General features: G+C 37.3%; 1 protein-coding gene across 17 annotated transcripts in view; it reads left to right on the top strand.

The window, feature by feature from the left end:
• Window positions 1-23,534, top strand: part of 4932438A13Rik (RIKEN cDNA 4932438A13 gene) — a 189,971-nt gene that overhangs the window by 43,335 nt on the left and 123,102 nt on the right. For all 17 annotated transcript variants that reach the window (XR_001783681.2, XM_006535446.4, XM_017319536.2 and 14 more), the window contains exons 14-21: window positions 294-385; window positions 1,735-1,852; window positions 11,221-11,376; window positions 12,055-12,152; window positions 13,458-13,636; window positions 13,783-13,889; window positions 14,822-15,030; window positions 22,038-22,265. Coding sequence is in view for 16 of the 17 variants with exons in the window: in XM_006535446.4 (XP_006535509.1) it covers window positions 294-385; window positions 1,735-1,852; window positions 11,221-11,376; window positions 12,055-12,152; window positions 13,458-13,636; window positions 13,783-13,889; window positions 14,822-15,030; window positions 22,038-22,265 (1,187 nt within the window). In the remaining variant the exon portion in view is untranslated. The remainder of the gene's footprint in view (window positions 1-293; window positions 386-1,734; window positions 1,853-11,220; window positions 11,377-12,054; window positions 12,153-13,457; window positions 13,637-13,782; window positions 13,890-14,821; window positions 15,031-22,037; window positions 22,266-23,534) is intronic.

Raw genomic sequence — 23,534 nt, forward strand, 5'->3', positions numbered from 1 at the left:
CTGTAGATTTTAATTTAAATGTAGCATTTTAGAACCATTGTATATGGATATTGAGAGGCCACTATGGGTTTGCTCTCAAAAGCAAACCAGGATAGATACCATGTGGTGGTGATGTTTACTCATTGTTGTCTTAGATGAGGAGGATCCCTTGTTACATTAGCAAGCTTCCCGTCACTGAAGCTGTGTTTCAAGGATTTCAGTTTTGAAGTGGTAGAAGGAGTTGGTTCTACTGCAAAAATTTAAATTGTGTACTTTTTATTCTGGCTCTTACATTTTATGTTTTTATTTATTAGGTTATACCCCTGCTATTAAAGGACAACTATTACATGTTGATGCTACTACCAGTATGCAATATCGGACCCTTTTAGAAGCAGAGATGTTAGCAGTAAGTCTAAATATATGATATACATTTGTTTAGTAGGTATAGACTTAGTTTTAATTTTCTAATGTAAAATTTCTAAAACTTGTCTGTATTCTTATTTGAGAACTACCAACTAGGTACTCTGGTTATACCAAGCTTGGGAAGAGTGGCAGATTACTCGTACTGTGTGCTGCCTTTGACATCCTTTATACTGTTCCACTTCTAATACATAGGAAGTGCTAGGAGCTCACAAACTGTTAGGATGTAATTTTTAAATTCCACGTATTTTTCCAAAATTGTAAATAAAGTAATTTTTGATTGCATGTTCTGACCCTATTGGGCTTCTCTCAGGACTTAATTAATTTTATTCTTTGACCTAAGTCAGTGACTAAGTTTTAAAGAAAAAAGTCTTGATGGTACCCTGAATATTTGGAAGTGGCCATGGTTTAAATTTCAGATTAGGTTCTCATTAATATGTTACTTTAAAAAAAGGGCAGTAACAACAACAACAACAACAACAACAACTCTGTAGGATGGTTGGTATTCACAGAAGATTCATTTACATCAGATGATGTCATAAGGTTCTTAGTTACTTGTTTTAAGCCAACATCTTATACATTCAGATGTGTAAGATGAAATTTGATAATTAGTAAGAAAAGCCCCCCCCAACACTCAGATTATAATCATCTATGAGAGCATGCACAAATAGTCAGGTATGTTTTAGCCTCAAAGTCTCTGTGCAGTCTTTTCTCTTGGTGTGGGTTAAGTCAATTCCACTGTAGTTGAAATAAAAAACAACTTATTTCTTAGAGTATGAGTATAAAAACATGTAGTCAGTATATGAATAATGTAAAATTACTATATAAAATCTATTATTACATAAAAATATAGTATTAAACTTATCAAATTTAACATTCATTACAGTTCTGCACTTGATGGAACTCTCAAGCTGTTGCTGATAAGTGGGACCATGTAAAACAGTGCTAGTCCTCGGCAGGCAGCTGTTTCCTGTGCAGCAATGCCAAGGCCAGGCTGTAGGATAGTACCCATGATAGTCCGCCTTCCTTCCTTTAACAGAGGAGGAATTAGGGACTTGGGCTGTTTGTTACCTGCTACGTTAGCTGGTGTGTGTTGCTGAAACTAGAGAATATTTCTTTCCCCTCAGAGAATTTTGACCACATCAAAGCTTAATATCTCAAAGATCTGGGTATTGACCATAGACACTGACCTTTTACAGCAGTTTTAAAAGTCTCAAAGACACTTTCTGTTCATCTCAGTGGGAAAATAAGTTTTAATTACTCTCCAGATTATATGACTTCATTCCCAATGCTGTTAGCATTGTCACATTTTAACCTCTAACATTTGTTTTGCAGTTCCACATCAATGCCAGCTACCCCAGAATTTGGAACATGCCACAGACATGGCAATGTGAATTGGAAGTATATAAAGCCACATACCACTTCATCTTTGCACAGAAGAACTTCTTTACAGGTAATTTCTGGTAAATATCGACAGTTACTTGTGTGGTGAGCTTATTTATATTCTGTAGGTTTTACTTTTACATTTAATATAGGGGTGTGCTGACATGACATGATATGTGTGCTTTCCTTTTTTCCTATAATTTTTCCATTTATTATTCTCCCATATATTGTATCCCAAACTGCAGTTTCCCCTTCGTCCTCTCCTCCCAGTCCATCCCTCTACCTCCTCTTTCCCTGGATCCACATCTACCCCTTCACCTTTTCCTCAGAAAAGAACAGGCCTTCCTGAGACATCAACCAAATATAGTATAAAAATCTACCATAAGACTAAGCATGTATTCTAGCATCAAGGCTGGATGAGGTAACCCGGTAAGAGGAAAAGGCTCCTAAAAGCAGGCAAAAGAGTCAAGAGACATCCCCTGCGCACACTGTTAACAATCCCATAAAACCACCAAGCGACAGAAATATAACATATATGCAGAGGACCTAGGTCAGGCTGTACAGGCTCCCTGATCTCTGTGAGCCCATTTGAGTCCCAGTCTGTTGATTCTGTGTGCTTTGTTCTTATGGTGTCCTTGATCCTGTGGATCCTCCAGTCTTTCCTACCCCTCTCAGGACTCCATAAGCTCTCCCTGAATTTGGCTGTGGGACTCTGCATCTGCTCCCATCTGTTGCTGGATGAAGTCTCTCTGGTTTCTCTGATGACAGTTATTCTAGGCTCTGGTCCCAGCATATCCTGCAGGGATGACAAACGGTAGGTTGGAGATTTCTGTGGCTGGGTTGGTGTCCCAGTCTCTCCACTTGAGACCTGGTTAGAGGGGATGGCCAGTTCAGACTCCATGCCAACCAGAGGTTCTTTCATCCTTGAGAAGAGTTTTTGCTTTCCTAGGTTTTTTGTTATTCCAGATGAATTTGCAGATTGCCCTTTCTAATTTGTTGAAGAATTGAGTTGGAATTTTTGATGGGGATTGCATTGAATCTGTAGATTGCTTTTGGCAAGATAGCCATTTTTACTATATTGATCCTGCCCATCCATGAGCTTGGGAGATCTTTCCATCTTCTGAGATCTTCTTTAATTTCTTTCTTCAGAGACTTGAAGTTCTTACCATACAGATCTTTCACTTCCTTAGTTAGAGTTATGCCAAGGTATTTTATATTATTTGTGACTATTGAGAAGGGTGTTGTTTCCCTAATTTCTCTCTCAGCCTGTTTATCCTTTGTGTAGAGAAAGGCCATTGACTTGTTTGAGTTAATTTTATATCCTGCTACTTCACTGAAGCTGTCCATGTCCGCCCGTTTCTAGGAGTCTTTGCTAGTGTAGATTCCAAGGAGATTCCATTGCACCAAGTTTTTACCTTACTTCTGCAATGTTTTCCAGTTCTCTCCCAATATTCTCTCCCTCAGTCACCCCACCCTATCCTTCCTCTTCCTGTTCGCACTCACCCCCAGTGCACCCTCGAAATTGATTCTATTTCCCCTTCCTAGGAAGATCCTTACCCCTCTCCCGTCCCCTCCCCAAGCCCTTCCTGTTCATTACCCTCTCTGGGTCTGTGGACACTAGCATGGCTATCCTTTACTTTATAGCTGATACCCACCTACAAGTGAGCACCAGCCATGCTTGTTTTTACTCTGGATGTTTTTTTCTGGTTTCATCCATTTGCTAGCAAATTTTATGATGCCATTTTTTTTTAACAGCTAAGTAAAACTCCAATGTATCAATGTCCCATTTTTTTTTTAATCCATTCTTTGGTTACACATCTAAGTTGTTTCCAGTTTCTGGCTATTATGAATAAATTTGCTCTGAACATAATTGATCAAAAGTGTCCTTGTGGTCTAGTGGGGCACCTTTTGAATATATGTCTAGGGGTGGTATGGCTGGGTGTTGAGATAGGTAAATCCCCAGTTTCTGAAGAGCACTGTGTTGATTTCTAAGATGACTATACAAGTTAGCATTCCCACTGGCAATTTATGAGTGTTCTTGCTCTATATCCTGGCCAGCATGAGCAGTTTCTTGTGTTTTTGATCTTAGTCATTCTGACTGGTGTAAGAATTTCAGAGTCGTTTTGATTTGCATTCCATTGATGGCTAAGGATGCTGAACATTTCTTTAAGGTTTTTTTTTTTCAGCAATTTGAGAATCCTCTGATGAGAATTCTGTTTATATCTGTACCCATTTTTTAATTGGATTATGTGGTTTGTTGATGTCTAGTTTCTTGAGTTCTTTTTATATTTTGGATATTAGCCCTGTGTCAGATGTGGAGTTGGTAAAAATCTTTTCCATTCTGTAGGCTGCTGTTTAGCTAGATGAAATATTTTCTTAATTTGTTTTAGATTGGAACTATCAAAGGTAAGGGACTGGTTTTCGTTGTTTTTTTATTTTTGTTTTTTTTTTAACTTTTTTTAAAAAATTAAATTATTTTATTTATTTACATTCCAAAAGTTAACCCCTTCCTAGGCCCCCCTCCCTGAATTTTTCACCCCATCAGTCCCCTCCCCATACAAGGCAGTCCTCTGCTACCTATGTGCCCTGGTCCACAAACCCGCCGCCCGTGTATGTTCCTTTGGTTTTGACTTAGTCTCTGGGAGCTCTGAGGGGTCCAGGTTAGTTGTCAATGTTGCTCTTCCTATGGGGATTGCAATCCCCTTCAGCTCCTTCAGTCCTTCCTCTAACTGTTGCATAGGGGCTCCTCAATCTAATGGTCAGCTGTGAGCATCTGCATCTGTCTTAGTTAGATGCTGGTAGATCCTCTCAGAGGGATAGTCACGCCAGACTCCTGTTTGCCTCAGTAATAGTGTCAGGATTCGGTGTGTGCACATGGGATGGATCCCCAGTTGGGCAGGTCACTGGGTGAGCTTTCTTTCAATCTCTGCTTCGTTTTTGTCCCTGCATTTTCTTTAGACAGGAACAATTTAAAACAATTTTGAAGATTGGTGAATGGCCCCCTACCTCAGCTGGGGGCCATGTTTATCTACTGGAGGTGATATCTTCTCGTTTCATCTCCTCACTGTTGGGAGTTTCCGCTAAGGTTGTCCCCATTGAGTTCTGGAAGCCTCTCATATTCCAGGTCTCTGAGACTTTCTAGAGGTTCCCACTGCCCCCTACCCTCAACTGCTGTATATTTCAATTCTGTTTTTATTTACTCCAAATAATGACAATAAAAATATTAATCCAGTTTTGATCTTAGAAGCAAATGGAAGAACTCAGTTCAGGCTGTTGCTTTTATCAGGCTAGTGTAAAAAGTAAAGATTGCATTGATCAATCAGTTGTTCCCTCTTCCAGCTTGATTATTTCATTTTGATTATTGTCATCTATGAGAGTATACTTAAGTAGTCAAGTATGTTATTCTAGGCTCAGAGTTCCTGTTCAGTCTTTTCTGTTAGTATGACAAGTCAGTGCCATCACAGTTGAAAAAGAAAGTAACAACTTCTTAGCATATTCATATTTCATGACTATAAAAATATAGTCTGGGTCTATGAATAATATAAATATTACTAAATCAAATATAGTAGCTTTTATTGATTCAGGCTCTAGAAGTTTAGTCCCACAGAGTCGATTTGATTTATTAGAATAAACAGCTGCTCCATGAAAATATAACGTTTGCTTTACTATGTTCTACTATATAAATCTTTTTTTATTGGATATTTTCTTTATTTACATTTCAAATGTTATCCCCTTTCCCAGTCCCCTCGCACCCCCAGAAATCCCCTATCCTATCCCCCTCCCCTTGCTTCTATTAGAGTGTTTCCTCACCCACCCACCCACTCCTACCTCCCCACCCTAGCATTCCCCTACACTGGGGCATTGGGCCTTCACAGGACCAAGGGCCTCTCCATTGTTGCCCGACAAGGCCATCCTTTTCTACATATTCGGCTGGAGCCATGGGTCCCTCCGTGTGTACTCTTTGGTGATTTAGTCCCTGGGAACTCTGGTTGATTGATATTGTTTTTCTTCCTATGGGGTTGCAAACCCCTTCAGCAACTTTCTCTAACTCCTCCATTGGGGACTCCGTGCTCAGTCCAATGGTTGGCTGCCTCTGTACTTGTCAGGTTCTGGCAGAGCCTCTCAGGAGACAGCTATATCAGGCTCCTGTCAGCAAGCACTTCTTGGCATCTACAATAGTGTCTGGTTTTGGTAACTGTATATAGGATGAATCCCCAAGTGGGGCAGCCTCTGGATGGCCTTTCCTTCAGTCTCTGCTCCACACTTTTCTCCATATTTGCGCCTGTGAGTACTTTGTTCTCCCTTCTAAAAAGGACCAATGCATCCACACTTTGGTCTTTGTTCTTGAGCATCATGTGTGTTTTGGGTATTCCGAGCTTTTGGGCTAATATCCACTTATCAGTGAGTGCACACCATGTGTGTTCTTTTGTGACTGGGTTACCTCAATCAGATGATGTTTTCTAGATCCATCCATTTGTTTAAGAATTTCGTGAAGTCATAGTTTTTTGTTTTTTGTTTTTTCTTTTTGATACTAGCTGATAATTGGAGTTTAATAGACACTTCAGGGATTCCAGCATTTTTGATTAAGAACAAAGAATTTAACAGAGATGCATAATAGTAGCAATAAGCTGAGAGAATATAATAATAAAAATATATTGCCAAGAGGAAAACCAGGTCAAAGCAAAGAGATAAAGTTTAGTAACACAAATTGGGGCTTTTATTTCCACTTCTCTGGTTTTCTAGTTCATTTGCTTAATAAAAACATTTTCACACGTGCTCTGTTACATGTAGATAAACATAGAATTTATTCAAGTCATTTCTTGTTACCACCTTGAATCCCCACCCAGAAGTGTTGTTTCAGTGGTTTTGTTCATTTCCATCACCTGTTTGGATGTGTTTTCCTGTTTTTCTTTAAGGACTTCTACCTGTTTGGTTGTGTTTTCCTGCTTTTCTTTAAGGGCCTGTAACTCTTTAGCAGTGCTCTCCTGTAATTCTTTAAGTGACTTATGAAAGTCCTTCTTGATGTCCTCTATCATCATCATGAGAAATGTTTTTAAATCTGGGTCTAGATTTTCGGTTGTGTTGGGGTGCCCAGGACTAGGTGGGGTGGGAGTGCTGCGTTCTGATGATGGTGAGTGGTCTTGATTTCTGTTAGTAGGATTCTTCTTACGTTTGCCTTTCGCCATCTGGTAATCTCTGAAGCTAGCTGTTATAGTTGTCTCTGTTAAGAGCTTGCTCTTCAGGTGACTCTGTTAGCCTCTATCAGCAGACCTGGGAGGGTAGCTCTCTCCTTAGTTTGAGTGGGCAGAGTATTCTCTGCAGGCAAGCTCTCTTCTTGCAGGGAAGGTACCCAGATATGTGGTGTTCGAACCGGACTCCTGGCAGGAGTTGTGTTCCACTCACTAGACAAAACAAACAAAGAAAAAAAACACTTCAATTTTCTAATCACAGTATTTAACAAGTCCATCTGGTAATGTGAGCAGCTTTTGGCCTAAGGAAAAAAATGTCATTGAAGTACCACAAATGTTTGACACAGAAGCTAATAAAAATATTTTTGGCAGTCACTTGTTAGACTCATAATTATACTTTTGGCTTCTGTAGAGTTGCTTCCTGTTATGTGACCGCCAACATTCACATTAGATCACTTGCCGTAGCCGTCTTCCTTGGCCTACTACCAATATGGTGGTAGGTGGTCAGTGATGTTGAAAGACCCACAACGTGATGACTCCCCCACGTTCTGACTCAGGAGAGGCGACACCCCAAAATCACCAACGAGAAACGGTCTTGCTGCAAATTGCAAGAGGATTTTTATTCAAGAGCGCTCTCGGGCCCACGGTCATACACCACGCAGGGGTAGAGGACTGTGGCGCCCAGAGTAGCTGGATAAGGGGGTATTTAAAGGAAGGAACCAGGTGGGAAGGGCGTTGTTGGAAAATACCAAAAATACCAGTTAAGAGTCACAAGGAAGTACAAAGTCACAGGTGTCACAAGGAATACCTGGTAATTGTTAACTCTCAAGACAGTTTCTAAGAGCCCCTAACGATAGCACATTTGCATTGCAGGTTCCAGCAATGGTCAGGGTGGGTCAGGGTGACTTTCTTTGAATGAACACTCCTTGAACCCAGGAAGCGGGTGGGTGGAGGAATGTCACTATCTGTTTTATGACTAGCATACCTTGGAGCACTGAGTTTACTACTCTTTCATTGTCATAGGGCTTTTTGATTAAGCATTTAATTTTCATCTTTCTAGATTCATTTAGCTTCTCAATTGAACAGAGATTTCTGGTAAACAGTTTGGAGTTATTGTTTCTTGTAGTGGAAACTTAGTAGTGTCTGTTATGTATGCAAAACTATTTTTCATGCTAATTTTTAACATTTATCAGTAAAGATATTGTAGAAGTTGGTGGGGAAAAATTATTTGATGATATAAAATTTTAAGTAAGATTTTAAAATCTTTATTAAAATAGAAGTTAGCTATTTGCACCATTTCAGTTACTACTGAAGAAAAACATAAAATTTGTTAAAATCAGAATTGGCAAATGAGTTTATTTACAAACTACATTGACTTCCTGATAAATATATCATTTGATTTTGGTTTTATACAAATTTCATCTCTGCCTTCTAACCAATTTAAGTATATGGTAGATAATGCTTCTAATAGATATCTCAAGCTTCATAATAATTCAGAACAAATACTAAATATGATTTCTGCCTACAGAGAACTTGTAGACATATCACTTTTTTCCCCCTTGTTTTCCATTACTAGTCTCAAGTACACTGACAGACACACTAGACATAAAATGAAACAATGGCAAACAGTATCTATGGTGAGCTAGCTTTGAACTGTGGTGCTTAGACTGCATCTAAGTTGGGAGAACATCCGAAATTATTACTGTCTGAAGCCATTCAGAGAAAATGTGGGAGGATTTTTAATGGTAGAAATGGTCTTTATAAAATTGAGTTTGATGTAATATGTTAGGCATGATTTATATAACAGTTGCCATTTATAAAGCTTATTAATTTGTATCTTTTGCGTATTCTAAAAAAGCAAACTTATTATTATCTCTGAGTTAACAATTAGGAACTTGCAGCACAGAATTATGGAGGCCGAGTTAGAGGATACATTTAAGCTCAGTATTTGGACTGCAGTCCTTGTGCTTCCTGTAGCACCTACCATTAATAATGGTTGTTTCTCTTCATCAGAAAGGCTGTGAATGGCAGGAGTAATTGATATCCATACGTCATTCGTTCTGTGGTAGATAGATGCTTTCTATGAAATGGTATAGTTCTTGCATATAGATTGTATAACCTTCTGTACATCTTCATTAATCTGTAGATGACTTAAAATACTTATCATAGTGTAGATATTTCATAAAAATAGTAGTAATATTTGAGATATAACGACAGGGAAAGCTTCTGCATGTTCGTATACAAATAAAAATATTTTCAACCCATGGTAGTGCGAAACTGTGGTTAGGGAGAGATGACTATATTAGTTTCAAACAGGATATGTAGTTTGAGAAGGAATGCTGAGCCATGAAGAGTTTATTAAGGAGAAAAGCAGTCAGCCTGGAAAATGATGAATTCCTTTGTTAGAAAATAAAACACACACTCTTTCTCCCTCCCCCTCCCCCCTCACCTTTCCCCTCCTCCTCTTCCTCCCCTCTTCCCCCTCTCTGTGAATGTGTGTGTGTTTAAAGGCAAGTGTAGATGTAATAAGGGGTGTCTACCCACTGTAATATTTAAATGAAATAAAGATATATTTAAAGTAAATTTGATATACTAAGATTTCCCTTTTCTATTAATAGAAAAGGTTAATAGTCATATACTTTTTATTTATTTCTGTCCTATTAATGGAGTCAGTTACAGTTAAGATTGCATTTCATTAAGTCTCTTTAACGTATGTGGATGGTTATATGTACATGGCAGCTGATTTTTAAATGAAAGCCTACATTTACACCTGCTTTCTGTAATTATTCTAACTTGCATTTTTTTAACTCAAAGATCCTCTTTAAAATGACATTTAATAGCCTGTAATTTTCCTTGCAGTATTCTCAATGATAAATGTTTTCTATTTACAAAGGGCTTACCTGGTGCCATTTATTTGTTAAAATATCACATAAATCATCTCAGTTCTTCTAGTAAGTTAGGGAAATTGTTCTTTTATACAGGAGAAAATAACACAAATTACATTGCTAATAAATAAAGCCAAAGCTTGAAGTTACTATGGTCTGATATCAAAGTCCAAAACACATACCTAATTTTGTACATATAGCATCAAGGTTTCTATGTACTATGAATGTACAAAGATGAACTTGACACCTTTAAGACTAGAGCTATTACTGAAAGGTGTTGGTGAGTATATACAATACATACAAGTGATAGGAAGACAGAAGAAACATTTGTGGGAAGTGCTGTCAATAGAGCTAGTATCATTAGTCAGAGCCTTTGTTTCTAAGTTTAAAAGAAAATTAAGATACCAGAAAGAAATACTACATGTATGAACACAAATTTAAAAGCAGCAGTTAGGGGCCAGTGAAATGGTTCAGTATGTAACAATGCTTGTTGCATAAGTCTGGTGATTTGAGTTTGATCCCTGTAACCTATGTAAAGGTGAGAGGAGAAAACTGACTCCACAAAATTACCCTTATATACGCTGTGACATGATTGTGGCCTGACACATACATCACACACAATTTTAATAGTCATAATAATAATAAAATAAAAATTTATATAACCTTTTAAGCAACAATTTAAACATAACACATAAGCAAAGATTTTTTTTTTTTTTTACTTTTAAGATGACCACTTTTTTGTTTGTTTGTTTGTTTTGTTTTTTTGAGACAGGGTTTCTCTGTATAGCCCTAGCTGCTTTTTTTTTGTTTTTTTGTTTTTGACACTGCTTATTTCATTGTAGTCCCAGAATCTAGAACAGGCTGCCACACACTAGGCACTTAGTAGGATTTTGTTTCATGAACAGAATGTGAAAAAGGTTCATCTGAAACTTGAGAAGAAACATTAGTAGTAGTTCTTTTCTTTCTTTCTATTATATATATAATTTTCATATTTTTAAGCATCTCACTTATATGTTGGCTGGCCTCGAATTCACAGAGATGTTCTGCCTCTGCCTCCTGGGTGCTGAGATTAAATGGGTTCACCACTATGCTTAGCTATATTTATTATTAAGGTAATTTATTAAAGTGAGACAGTGTTCACTTACAAAATAGGAAGCCCCTCATGTTTTCTTCCCCATTAAAATAGGTAGAAATAAACATAATAAGAAGAGGATTCAAAGAAATAGGTGTACAAGTATAAAGATTCTTTTTCTTTAATGTGCAAAAGAATTTTTGAGAAATTAGAAAAAAGTGTATGTGTGTACACATGTGCACATGCGTGTTCAGTTAATTTTGCTTTTTGTTTTCTACTCTTATATTTTTAGATCTAATTCAAGACTGGTCTAGTGATAATGCTCCAGACATTTTCTCATTTGTTCCATACACATGGAATTTTAAAATCATGTTTCATCAGTTTGAGATGATTTGGGCTGCCAATCAACATAACTGGATCGACTGTTCCACTAAACAACAGGAGAACGGTAAGAGTGCTAGAAACTCGGCTCATCTACTCATTAAGATGTGCCAACAAAAATAGTGTTCAAGTTCAGTGGATTCCCTTCCTCCCTTCTTCCCTCTGTCCCAGAAATCAGATGTGTCCTTGTAGTCTGTCTGTTCCTTAAGCCAAAAATTTGATAGCCTGTGGTGATCGAGCAATCAGGCCTTTGCAGAAAAAGTAAGCTCCCTTCTAGCCACAAGATAGGTTTTTGTTCCTGTTAGTGCCTGCCTCCTCAGTAGGTCAGTCAGGTCAAATTATGTAAGTGGCACAAAGGTTGCCTACCTGCAAAAACTTACGAATCAGAAATCCCTTTTTTTCTTAGTATTGAAAGCTCTTCTCTTCACCCCATTGTCCCTATCCATCCCCATCCAGTGTTACACATGGTGAGTATCTCTCCTATGTCAGGTTCTTCTTCAGAGCCACACCAACTGAAGATCTTCTACAGGGTTAGCTCACATTAGTGCCTTTCCTTGAGAATGCTTCTCTCTTCATTCACTTATAACAACTAGAGTTGATTTTCCTGTATTATCTTAGACTACTTGAGAATTGGCTTAGATTTTCATGCTTCCATACAGTTAATCTTATCTATGTGTATATTTACTGTAGTTTTCCCATTTAAATTTTGTTGACACTAAAGCAGATCTACTTTCTCTGTTTACAGTGTATCTGGCAGCCTGTGGAGAAACACTGAACATTGACTTTTCTTTGCCTTTTACGGACTTTGTTCCAGCTACGTGCAATACCAGATTCTCCTTAAGAGTACGTACAGTTAATCCTGTTGTTTATCCCACAGGTTACTAGTAAGTTTAATCTCCCAGTACTTGTGTGTGCTCCTGTCCATCTGTCTCTCCCCTGAGCGTGTAGCATCTGCCAGGGACCAGGAGCTTTAGCATTAGTTATCTCCTCTGTCCTTCTTGTTAACAGCCCCCAATAAATTGCCCTAAAATACAAACTATTTTCTTAGAAATCATTTGTGATCTCTTTTATCTTTTTGTAATTGTTGGTAGAGCCCCTTCTACCAGAAATGTGCTATAAGCAAATTTTCTGTTTCCTTCTATTTGATTCCTAGTTAAACCGTAAATTCAGAGAACAGCCATAAGTCCTTTTTTTTTAGTTTATCTAAAAGGCAGCAATTATGAATTTTTAAGTTCAAAATTTTTGTGACATATCTAATATTAATGTATGGGTAAGCATTACCAATCACAATACTATTTGAATTATAGTAGTAAAAACACAATCACAATACTATTTGAATTATAGTAGTAAAAACAACAGTAATGATAGGATCAGTTAATATCTATTAACCCTTTTATAAATGAGCCAGATGCTGTTCTGAGTGATGTATGCATAGTAACTCATTTAGTTTTAACAAAGCCTTTTGATGTAGTTACCTGCATTTGTATGTTAGCAAACTGAGATGTATTCGGGCATGATCCTATAATGTTAGTATTCAGGATCTAGAGGCAGGAAGATGATAGAGAATTTGAGCTACATTGACCTATAGGAAAGAGGATGCATAAAAATTGGGGAACAGTTTATGTAAAATTTTATGCAGTTAGTGAGTTGCCTAGTTGGATTTTGAACCTTGACAATGTAGCTTAGGGTGTAGCATTCTTTAACCACCCTATTCTACTGTGTTTCCTGCTGAGAAACAAGACATTAAAATGAGAGACGAATAGGGGACCCATAAGAAAAAGTGACATTCAGCTAAGGTCAAGTTCAGAAATTGTAGAGCATATTCTACCTGATCCTATATTAGAGAAGTTTTGATTTTCTTAAATTGACTACGATCTTGAAACAACCATCAAATATAGTCATCGAATTGCTATTGGGAAATTCTGCATTGCTTTCTATAATATCTGGTCTATATTTTTCTAGAATAATTTAATTTTAGTCATTGTTAAATCTTATTCCTGGTATTTATCTGGCTTTTCAGTGTAAATATGGTATTTAAAATTTATTGCTTGATTTTCAGTTCCTTTTCAAGATTATATAGGTTGATTTAAGTGTATATAGTATGCTAACACATTTATGTATTGATTATTCTTATAAATTATTTTTTAGGGAGAAGATGTTGATCTTCATTTATTTCTACCAGATTGCCACCCTAGTAAATATTCATTATTTATGCTGGTAAAGAATTGTCACCCAAATAAGATGGTTCCTGAAACTGGTATTCCTGCCGAGTGTCAGAGTGGCCAGAAAACAGTTAAACCAAAGTGGCGCAACGTTACTCAGGAAAAGTAAGGGCATAGCATAGTGGTCTGAGGATTTTGTGCTCATAGGTAGAGAAATTCCTTTCAACAAATAAGCTTTATCTGTAACTAGTTTCCTATAGAAGTAAAGATTAAGTGTCTGAACAGATCTTATTGTCGTTTTTATTTTGAAGGGCTGGTTGGGTTGAATGCTGGACTGTCCCAAGTGTCATGCTCACCATTGATTATACCTGGCATCCAATTTATCCACAAAAAGCAGATGAACAGCTAAAACAGTCATGTAAGTGTTTTGAATATCATTTGTGTTTTCAAATAACTGCTATTTTAATGATTCTTTATTGGAGATACAAAAGATAAAATTAATTAACATATGTGTATTCTCAAATACCTACAAATTTGTATCCTTTAAGTATTTTGGAGTAATTATAGGTAATTTTAATTGGGCATTTACTCTGTATCAAAGCTGAATCAAGCAGTTTTCTTACTGATATTATGCCATTTGATCCTTATTAGCTCTCTGTGACATGGATAATATAATAATTATCCTTAATTATGTACTTTTAGAGTTACAGAGATATATTTTTCAAAGCAAAAGTAGCAAAGATGAACTATAAAATATAGTGTGTTATATAGTATATTTATGATGATTAATTGAGTGAAATGTTAGTTTTTAATACACCTTCACAACTGTCATGCAGTTTTTAGATTATCAAAGATAATGTGTTGCCTTCCTGAGTGTAGAGAAAGAATTCAGGAGTTCAGTGATTTTTATCTTTGTATTTTCTAATTTGTTATGTTTCTAAGGACAGTTTTTATAGTTATTCATACTTATGGTATTTAATAATGTCACACATATGTAAATGACTATTTATATGAAGACAAATTTAATTTAATGCCTAAATAGAGTTGGTGCCTGCTGTGACCTGAATTTCTATTTCAGGGACTTAGAATGTTATATGTAGTGGGAGCTTTCCATTGAGTCTTTTCCCAAATTGTAATTTATGCTTTCTTTATTGTTGGTCTTTGCTTTCTTCATTATTGGTCTTTCAGGTTTTTTTTTTGTTGTTGTTGTTAAATATTGCAGATACTGTATTATGATTATTTGATTTTATATAAATGCAGTGAAATTGTATATAACTTCTTTGAAGACCTTCTAAACAGTTTATTTTTTCCTGGCACACTAATCTTTTCACCTCTATCTATTTATTCCAGTGTCAGAAATGGAAGAAACAATGCTATCTGTATTAAGGCCAGCCCAGAAGACATCAGAGAGAGTTGTTTCTTCTCCATCTATGTCACCACGCCCTCCTGTTGATCCCTCAGAGCTTCCACCTGACAAACTTCATGTAGAGATGGAACTCTCCCCAGACTCTCAAATAACTCTCTATGGACCTCTGCTAAATGCCTTCTTATGTATCAAGGTATTATTGTAGGAAAAACTTAAATTTTTAAACATATGCTAAGTAGTGATAATAGAAAATTAGGGCCATAAGGACTATCTAGTTGGATGATTTAAATACTTGTTTAGCTATTTTATGTATACAATTGGATTCTATCCTACCGCCATCCACCCAATGATCAGATTTTTTTAAGAAAATATTTTTTTGTGTGTTTTTCTCTCCCTAACTCCTTTCCTTCCCTAGATCCTCCCTTCTTCCTTACAAACCCAACTTTACATGTTTCCTCCCTCTATCTCTTTCAAAAGAAAAAAAAACAACAACAAATAAACAAAAGTAGTAACAAAAGAAAAACCACAAATAGAAGAAACACAGCTGATTCTGTCGTATAAATTCATCACATTTTAATTATTCGTATAACACTTTATGGATATCTAGGCTGTTCCAATTTCTGGTTATTATTAATAGAGCAGCCATGCCATGAATGAACAAGTATCTGTGTAGTAGGATCTTGAGCTCTTTGGGTATATGCCCAAGAGTTGTATAGCCTGATCTTGAGGTAGATATATTCCCAGCTCCTTGAATAACCACCGTATTGATTTCCATAGTGGGTCTACAAGTTTGCACTCCACCAACAATGGATGGGTGTTTCCCTCATTCCATATCTTTCCCAGCATAAGCTGTCATTTGCTTTATTCATTTTGGTCATTCTGACTGGGGTAAGATGAAATCTCAAATAGATTTAATTTGTATTTCCTTGATGGCTAAGAATGTTGCAAATGTTTAAAGTGTTTCTCAGCCATTTGTGTTTCATCATTCGAGAACTTACTGTTTAGTCCTATACCTCATTTTTAAATTGAGTTTTCTTGATTTTCAGCTTTTATACTTCTTTATAATCTAGATACTAAGCCTCTATCAGATGTTCAATTGGTAAGGACCTTTTCCCACTCTGTAAGCTGGTGCTTTGTCTGAGTGATTGTGTCCTTTGCCATACAGAAGCTTTTCAGGTTCACGTGGTTCCATTTATTCATTGTTGGTCTCGTTGACTGTGCTATCCTTGTCTTGTTCAGGAAGTCTTTTCCTATGCCAGTGAGTTCATTCTAACCTCACTTTCTCTTCTATTAGATTCAGGGTATATGGCCTTATGTTGAGATCCTTAATTTACTTGGAGTTGAGTTTTGTGCAGGGTGATTGACATGGATCTTTGCATTCTTCTACATGCAGACATCCAGTTAGTAATAGTTGCTAGAGGAATAGATGCTAAAGGAAGAAATCGAAGAAGACAGATCTATGGGTAAATTTTAATTGTTATAATTTATATAACAGAAGTAACACTTAATATTTGAGTATAATTAGCAAAGATTTCTTTTTTTTTTTAATTTATTTTTTTTATTAGGTATTTTCCTCATTTACATTTTCAATGCTATCCCAAAAGTCCCCCATACCCACCCCCCCAATCCCCTACCCACCCACTCCCCCTTTTTGGCCCTGGGGTTCCCCTGTACTGGGGCATATAAAGTTTGCAAGTCCAATGGGCCTCTCTTTGCAGTAATGGCCGACTAGGCCATCTTTTGATACATATGCAGCTAAAGACAAGAGCTCTCGGGTACTGGTTAGTTCATATTGTTGTTCCACCTATAGGGTTGCAGTTCCCTTTAGTTCCTTGGGTAATTTCTCTAGCTCCTCCATTGGGGGCCGTGTGACCCATCCAATAGCTGACTGTGATCATCCACTTCTGTGTTTGCTAGGCCCCAGCATAGTCTCACAAGAGACAGCTATATCTGGGTTCTTATAAGCTATACCTTACAAATAAAAACTGATTTATCTCAGAGTAATCCAAATTATTTTCATCAAATTAAGTTTTAAGTGGGTGTGGACCATATTTTGGAATGAGGCATGAATACAGGTCTGCTTCCTTTTGGCCTAACTTTCCCACTGATGTTGATTAGCTGCATAGTAGGCTAGCACTTCCAGGTTAGTGCCTGAAGTATGGGCAGTCACTTATATTCCAGGGGCTGTTTCTGGAAAAATATTTGAGAACTGACTGTCCTAGAGATATTTTTACTCCTTTTATATTCAAATTATATTTTTAAAATGCCTCCTGTAAGTCATCATCAAGTCTTACTAATTTATTAATTATTTCTAATAAATGCTATAATCCATCAGATCCTCTTGCATAGCAAACAGTCTTGCTTATGGTTAGAGCAGCTTTGTGACATCAGTTCTATGAACTCCATGAAACTGTTTTCTTAGGAGTTTGCAACCTTGCTTTTATTTTTCTGTTAGATGTAAACTGTATCTGACTAAACAGGGATTCTTTTCAACAGGAGTAGATTACTTGTGACAAAGATGTTTTTTGTGGTTATGATTTTATAGTGCTATCCCCTTTCAGTTTTACCACTGCCGGGATTTAATTATTGAAAGCATAGTTGAGTAGGAATTTCTTATATTACTTTTTCTAGGAAGACATAATGACTCCAGCTATAGAGGGCACCATCAGACCGAAGAAAAGATTGCATAAAACTCTGGCTTGGTGAGCCAGTGGGCTTACTGGGGTTACTCAATAGAAGCATGAGGAACCTTTAAGGTAGCTTCACAACTATGAAGTCTCCCCTCAAGCAGTTTCCATAATGAAAAGCTGCATCACTAAAGTCTCACTACCGCACTGCCCTGCCTTCTGTAGCACCCTCCAGAACCACATGCAGCTGGAGCAGGATCTTAGGCGAGGGTCTCGTAACACCCTCCACCCTTCATCACCATCACCACAGGCTATGAGTTGTACCCTGCTTATTTGGTTACTGTGGCTGTAGATCTCTTGTAGGTCACCACAGCCACTCTGTTTCGTGAGTGCATGCCCAAAGAAGTAGCTGCACAGTGTCCTGACACATCATCTAGTCAGAAAGCAGAACGAGAGGAATGCTAGAGCTCTTGGATGTTCATAGGGTGGCGTCACCCACACCCAGGGTAGTTCTTTTCCACCCAGTTAAACTTTCCTAGAAAGAACCCAAAAGTATATATGTTTATGGTATTTATAAATTTCATCAGGTTGAAATGAGGTTAACCATCACAGGAGTCTTCCAAAATTACAGCTCAATGAGCTGCTAAGGAATCAGTGAGACCATGAGGTAGCTTCTGAGATGCTTAGATCTGATTGTAGCTGATGAGATAAAACCACAGGTGCCACAGACTAGGCAGAGTTAAGATTAAAAACAACAAGACTATGACGGGTATTTACAGTCCTATCAGTGAAATGCCTATAAAATTATTGGTTTACATGTGGGAAATGAGTAAGTCAGTATAGATTTTTGCCTCAAATATATTGTGTTGCTTTTTAAACATTTTTATTTGAAATATTTTTAGGTCAGGGAATATTTCTATGTAGGTAATCTTTGTAGCACATGTTAATTGTGCTATCATTCTTGACTCTCTTCTGGTGAGAAGTTTCAGCCAGTCTCCAGGATGACTGATTCTTCTTTCTACTCCAAAAATTTGCCCTGTTGCTATATGATGTTTTGATGGAATTCTTTTTTTGTGGTACCAAAAGTTTGTCTTCCACTGAAAAAAATTTTAAAATCTGAATGATCTAATAACTTAGAGCTTCTTTGAAATATTTAAAGCAAGTTATAAAATATATGACTTGATATCAAATATGTAAAAAAATTAGGCAAAAGTTTGTCTAGTTTAGTGAGTGAATTCAGTGCTTCTTTTTGTAATTCATTAAATTTCTGACTTGTGAACTACAAAACAGAGTACCATGCTGGTAAGAGGGTGCTGTCCTGTCTCAAGTGTCCTTACCTTCTGTTCTGTCGCTGTCTTGTCCATGAGAGAACTTTAAAACTTTTCAGGGGAGGCGTTATCTGTCTCGGTATAATTTATGTACTGAACATGCCAAGTTTACATATATAGATGAAAAGTATAAAGATTCATTTAATTTATAAATAATATACAAAACAAATCTCTCTATACTTGGTTGTTTTTGAAAAAGGGATGTCAAATCCACAAAAAACACTGGTCCTAGCTTTATCACCATGGTAAGGAACTCTAAGAAGAACACAGGGTGTGCATGCTTTATAGTCTCTGAAGCTGCTTTATAGAGTAGGAGATATAGAGTTGGCTGACACAACTATATGAACCCAAAGTAATTTCAGTCATTGAAACCCCACTTCTATAAGTACTGTGTCATTAAAAAATAAATAAATAAACAGAAGCTTCAAGTTATTTTGTTAAGACATATGGTTGTATAATAGCACTATTAACATACTTAGCTCTGTTTACTCTTTCATTTTTCATTAGTGAGGAAGACAATCTTGTTCTTTATAGTCATGTCATTTTAGTGGTAGCAATTAGTCACTTGGATGAAAGTTTTATGTAATACATATGTTCTTTATTTCAAATAGTTTTAATGGTCTTGGGTAGAAATCACTCCTACTGTTGATTTTGTTCTTGTTCTTTGTTTTGGCAGGAGAGGGACTTTTGTTTGTTTTGTTTGTTTGTTTGTTTGTTCTTGTGAGAAAAGGTCTTTTGTACTCCAGGCTGGCTTGAAACTAGTTTTGTAGCTTAAGCTGGCCTTGTACTCATAGCAATCCTCCTGCCACCGTCTCCGGAGTACTTAGATTACTGTCTGAACCAAAATTTGCCGACTTCCTCTTTCTCTCTTTTTTGAAATTAGTATCTGTCTCTTTCCTTTCATCCCTCTAAACCTTCCCAGAACCCCTCCTTGCTCTTTAAAATTCATGGCCTCATTTTATTGTTATTGTATGTATACACACACGCACACACACACTCCTATGCATACACATATACATTCCTAAATATAACCAGTTGGTGTACTCTTCTCTGGAAAAGACAACTGCTCTCAGCATTTCTCAGTACTTCCAGTTGTATGTGGAGTTTTGCAGCCTCGTGGGCTTTTCCTGTCTATTTTTGCAGGTCAGTTGGTATCATCCCTGTTTAGCTCATGTTCAGGGAGTCGTGTTGGTAAAACATTGAGTGTGGATATAGTCTCACAACAAACTTCCTCATCTTCTGGTTCTTACAGTATTTCTGTCCCCCTTCTGCAATATTCCCTTAGCCATTAAGTATGGGAACATTTTGCAGATGTGTTTATTGGGACTAGGCTCCACATCTCTTCATTTTGGTCACTTGTAGTTTTCTGTAGTGGTTACCATCTGTTGCAGAGCCCAGTTTCCTTGACGAAAGTTGAAGCCTGCACTTCTATGTGGGAATAAGGGGGAATGTTTAGATTGTTAGGGATTATGCTAGTTTAGTAGTGGTTATAGATTACCTTCTAATATCCATGACTTTACAGCACTGAATAATTAGCTAGGTTTCCAGTACTAGGCATAATTTCTTCTTGTTGGGCAGGTTTGAAGTCCAGGTCAGTAGCTATTGGTTACCACTAAGGCATGCATGCTACTGCTGAACCCTTAGAACTAACTACTGTGCCATGCTGCTTCTTAGGGTTCATCGGTGGCATCACTGAGTAGGATGGATGGTTGGCTGGTTGGTTGGTTTGTAGGAAAGTAAGGCTCAGCTGTTTGGGCTAGAAAATCGTTTATAGATAAAAGGACCTGAAGGACTTTTATCTACTTCATACTTGTCTGGACTCCATACCTGCTGCCATATACCTGCTGAGCTTGACTCCAAGACTGGGATGGTGTGTGTTTTGAGAACAGAAAACTAATGGTTTGAATTTTTTAAGTTTGAACAGTAAACACATCTGTCTTTATAAATGTAATGTTATAGAGCCTGGGGAAATGATCCAGTCAGTGCAAGCATAAGCACCTGAATGGAGTCCTGAGCACCCGGCACATAAGAAGTCATGTGCGATTGTGTGTGGGTTCTGGAAACACACTGGCCAAGCAGCCTAGTTGAATGGTGATCCTGCAGATCAGTAAGACTGTTCTCAAAGAGTAAGGATAGCAGCAATGGAAGACACTCAGTATCTTCCCCTGGCCTCTGCATGTGCCTGCACCAAATATTCATATACTATACATATCTAGAACACATGCATACCCATGAAATTTAATGTTGGAATTAAGATAGAACGGTGTTTATTTTTTATTCATGCTTTTTATCCTGTTTTACAAGGACATTGATCAAGGTTTTAGATTGTATCTGGGCTATTTATAGGTGGACAGGACTAGAGAAGAGAGGGAAAGTTACTGGTTTAGTCAATAGTAGTAGGATTTTCATTAGTCTTTCTATTAATTATATAAGCCAAAAGAATATCCTTTCCTAGGAGAATGTTCTATGGCCTGACCTTTACAATATAGCCTAATCATAAAATAAATTTGTCAGTAACCAGCAGTACAAAATAAGCCAAAATACCAACTTGGTTCTCATACTTAACAATATAACTAACAATGGTGATACTTAACAGATTTTCTTTCATACTCACAGATCAAGTAGGTAAAATGAAAGTTTATAGTCAATGGGAAAAGAGAACTTCAATCAAAACTAAATTTGTTTAAGACAATAAATTTTATTTACAAATATAAGGAAATCAGAATAATAATACTTTAAATACTTGGATATAAAATAAAAGTCAATGAACTATGTGAAAGAAATTTGATCATTGTTTAATTATGCTTTATTTTATTAATAATATAAGTTGTATTCTAAGAGCTTTTGAATATTTCTGATAAATATTCTAACTGGAATATATAATTACATATTTATCTAATTGGACTTAGCCAAGTTAGTTCTCGGTGAATGGATCTGCTTTGCTCTGAAAACTTCCCTGGGATTATCTTATAATTTTGAGAAGCAAAGACTGAAAACCATTGAGCCCTTCAGACCTTCAGAGGTATCTTTGAGGACCTAAATATTTGTAAATTGTCTAGGAGCTTTACTATATTGCATATTTTAATATAGAATATTTATTTACAAAGAGAAATGTACTTTTTCATATGGCTTAAGTAGACCTGATACTTTTAGCTAAATACCGCAGTTTAGCGAGATGCATATTGTATAACGTAGGGTTCAGAGACTCATCTCTTATTAATGATAGCTTGTTTTAAATTTTACAGGAAAACTACTTTGGAGAAGATGACATGTACATGGACTTTGAAGAGGTAATTTCAAGCCCTGTCCTGTCACTGTCAACATCCTCCAGTTCTGGGTGGACCGCTGTTGGAATGGACAATGACAAAAGGGAAAATGAAAGTTCAGCCAAGTCAATCCATCCACTTGCCTTGCGGCCCTGGGATATCACTGTACTTGTTAATTTGTACAAGGTTCATGGGCGCCTTCCTGTGGTAAGTGTGATACATATATATTATGATATTTGTCTAGCACAGGAAGGTGTGTATCTTGGAACTTTACATTTTCTTTAACTTTTTTTTTTAAGCAATGAAAATATTAAGTTTTAATGGTCATAATGGAACAAGAGATTTTGAAATAATAATAAAAGATGTTTCATAAAGTATTTATTACAATTTCATAAAATAAAAGGATAATACATTTACAAGAGCACTGCATGGAGTAAATTAGAACTTACACAAAAATGTTGCAACTAGAATAATGAACCAGAACCTATATCTGAGAAAATCACAAATAAATATATTGAATGTTAAATATTGATTACTAGTTCAAGGTATTCTAATATATTCTTTAACTTTTTTTTAATTTACTTTTTATTTATTCACTTTACCTCCCACTCACTGCCTACCTCCTGATCACCCCCTCACACAATTCTTCCCCCTTCCACCCCTCTCCTTCTCCTCTGAGCAGGTTGGGGACGCCCTGGGTATCCCACCACCCTAGCACTTCAAGTCTCTGTGAGTCTAGGCACTTCCTCTCGCACTAGAGCCAGACAAGACAGCCCAGCTAGAAGAATATATCCCACATATAGGCCACAGCTTTTGGGATAGCCCCCAGTCCAGTTGTTTGGGGCCCACATGAAGACCAAGCTATACATCTGCTACATATGTGTGGGGAGGCCTAAGTCCAGCCTGTGTATGTTCTTTGGTTGGTGGTCCAGTCTCTGAGAGCCCCCAGGGTCCAGGTTAGTTGATTCTGTTGGTCTTTGGGGGCCCGCAGTCCTACCTGTGCTTCCATAAGAGTCCCTAAACTCCAGCCACTGTCTGGCTCTGGGTTTTGCATCTGTGTGAGTCAGTGGGTGGGTGGAGCTTCTCAGAGAACAGCCATGCTATATTCCTGTGTGCAGGCATAACAGAATAAGTGGTATTTGTCTATGGGATGGGTCTCCAGTTGGGCCTATTGGTTGGTTATTGCCTCAGTCTCTGCTCCATCTGCATTTCTTATAGACAGAGTAAGTTTTGTGGGAGGGTTGGTGTCCCTATTGTTCCATTGGGTATCTGCCTAGTCACAGGAGCCAGACTCCCCAGGCTCTATAACCCCAATGCTGTGAGTTTCAGCTAAAGATACCCCCATTGATTTTTAGGTGCCTCCCTTATCCCAGGTCTCCATTTCTTCTTGGAGATGCCCCCTACCAGTCCTCACCCTCAATCAGTTGCAGATTCATTCCATGGTCATCCAGCTATCTTCCCTGCCCCTTCCCACAC

Source organism: Mus musculus, chromosome 3 (genome assembly GCF_000001635.26).
Source record: "Mus musculus strain C57BL/6J chromosome 3, GRCm38.p6 C57BL/6J".
Lineage (NCBI taxonomy): Eukaryota > Metazoa > Chordata > Mammalia > Rodentia > Muridae > Mus > Mus musculus.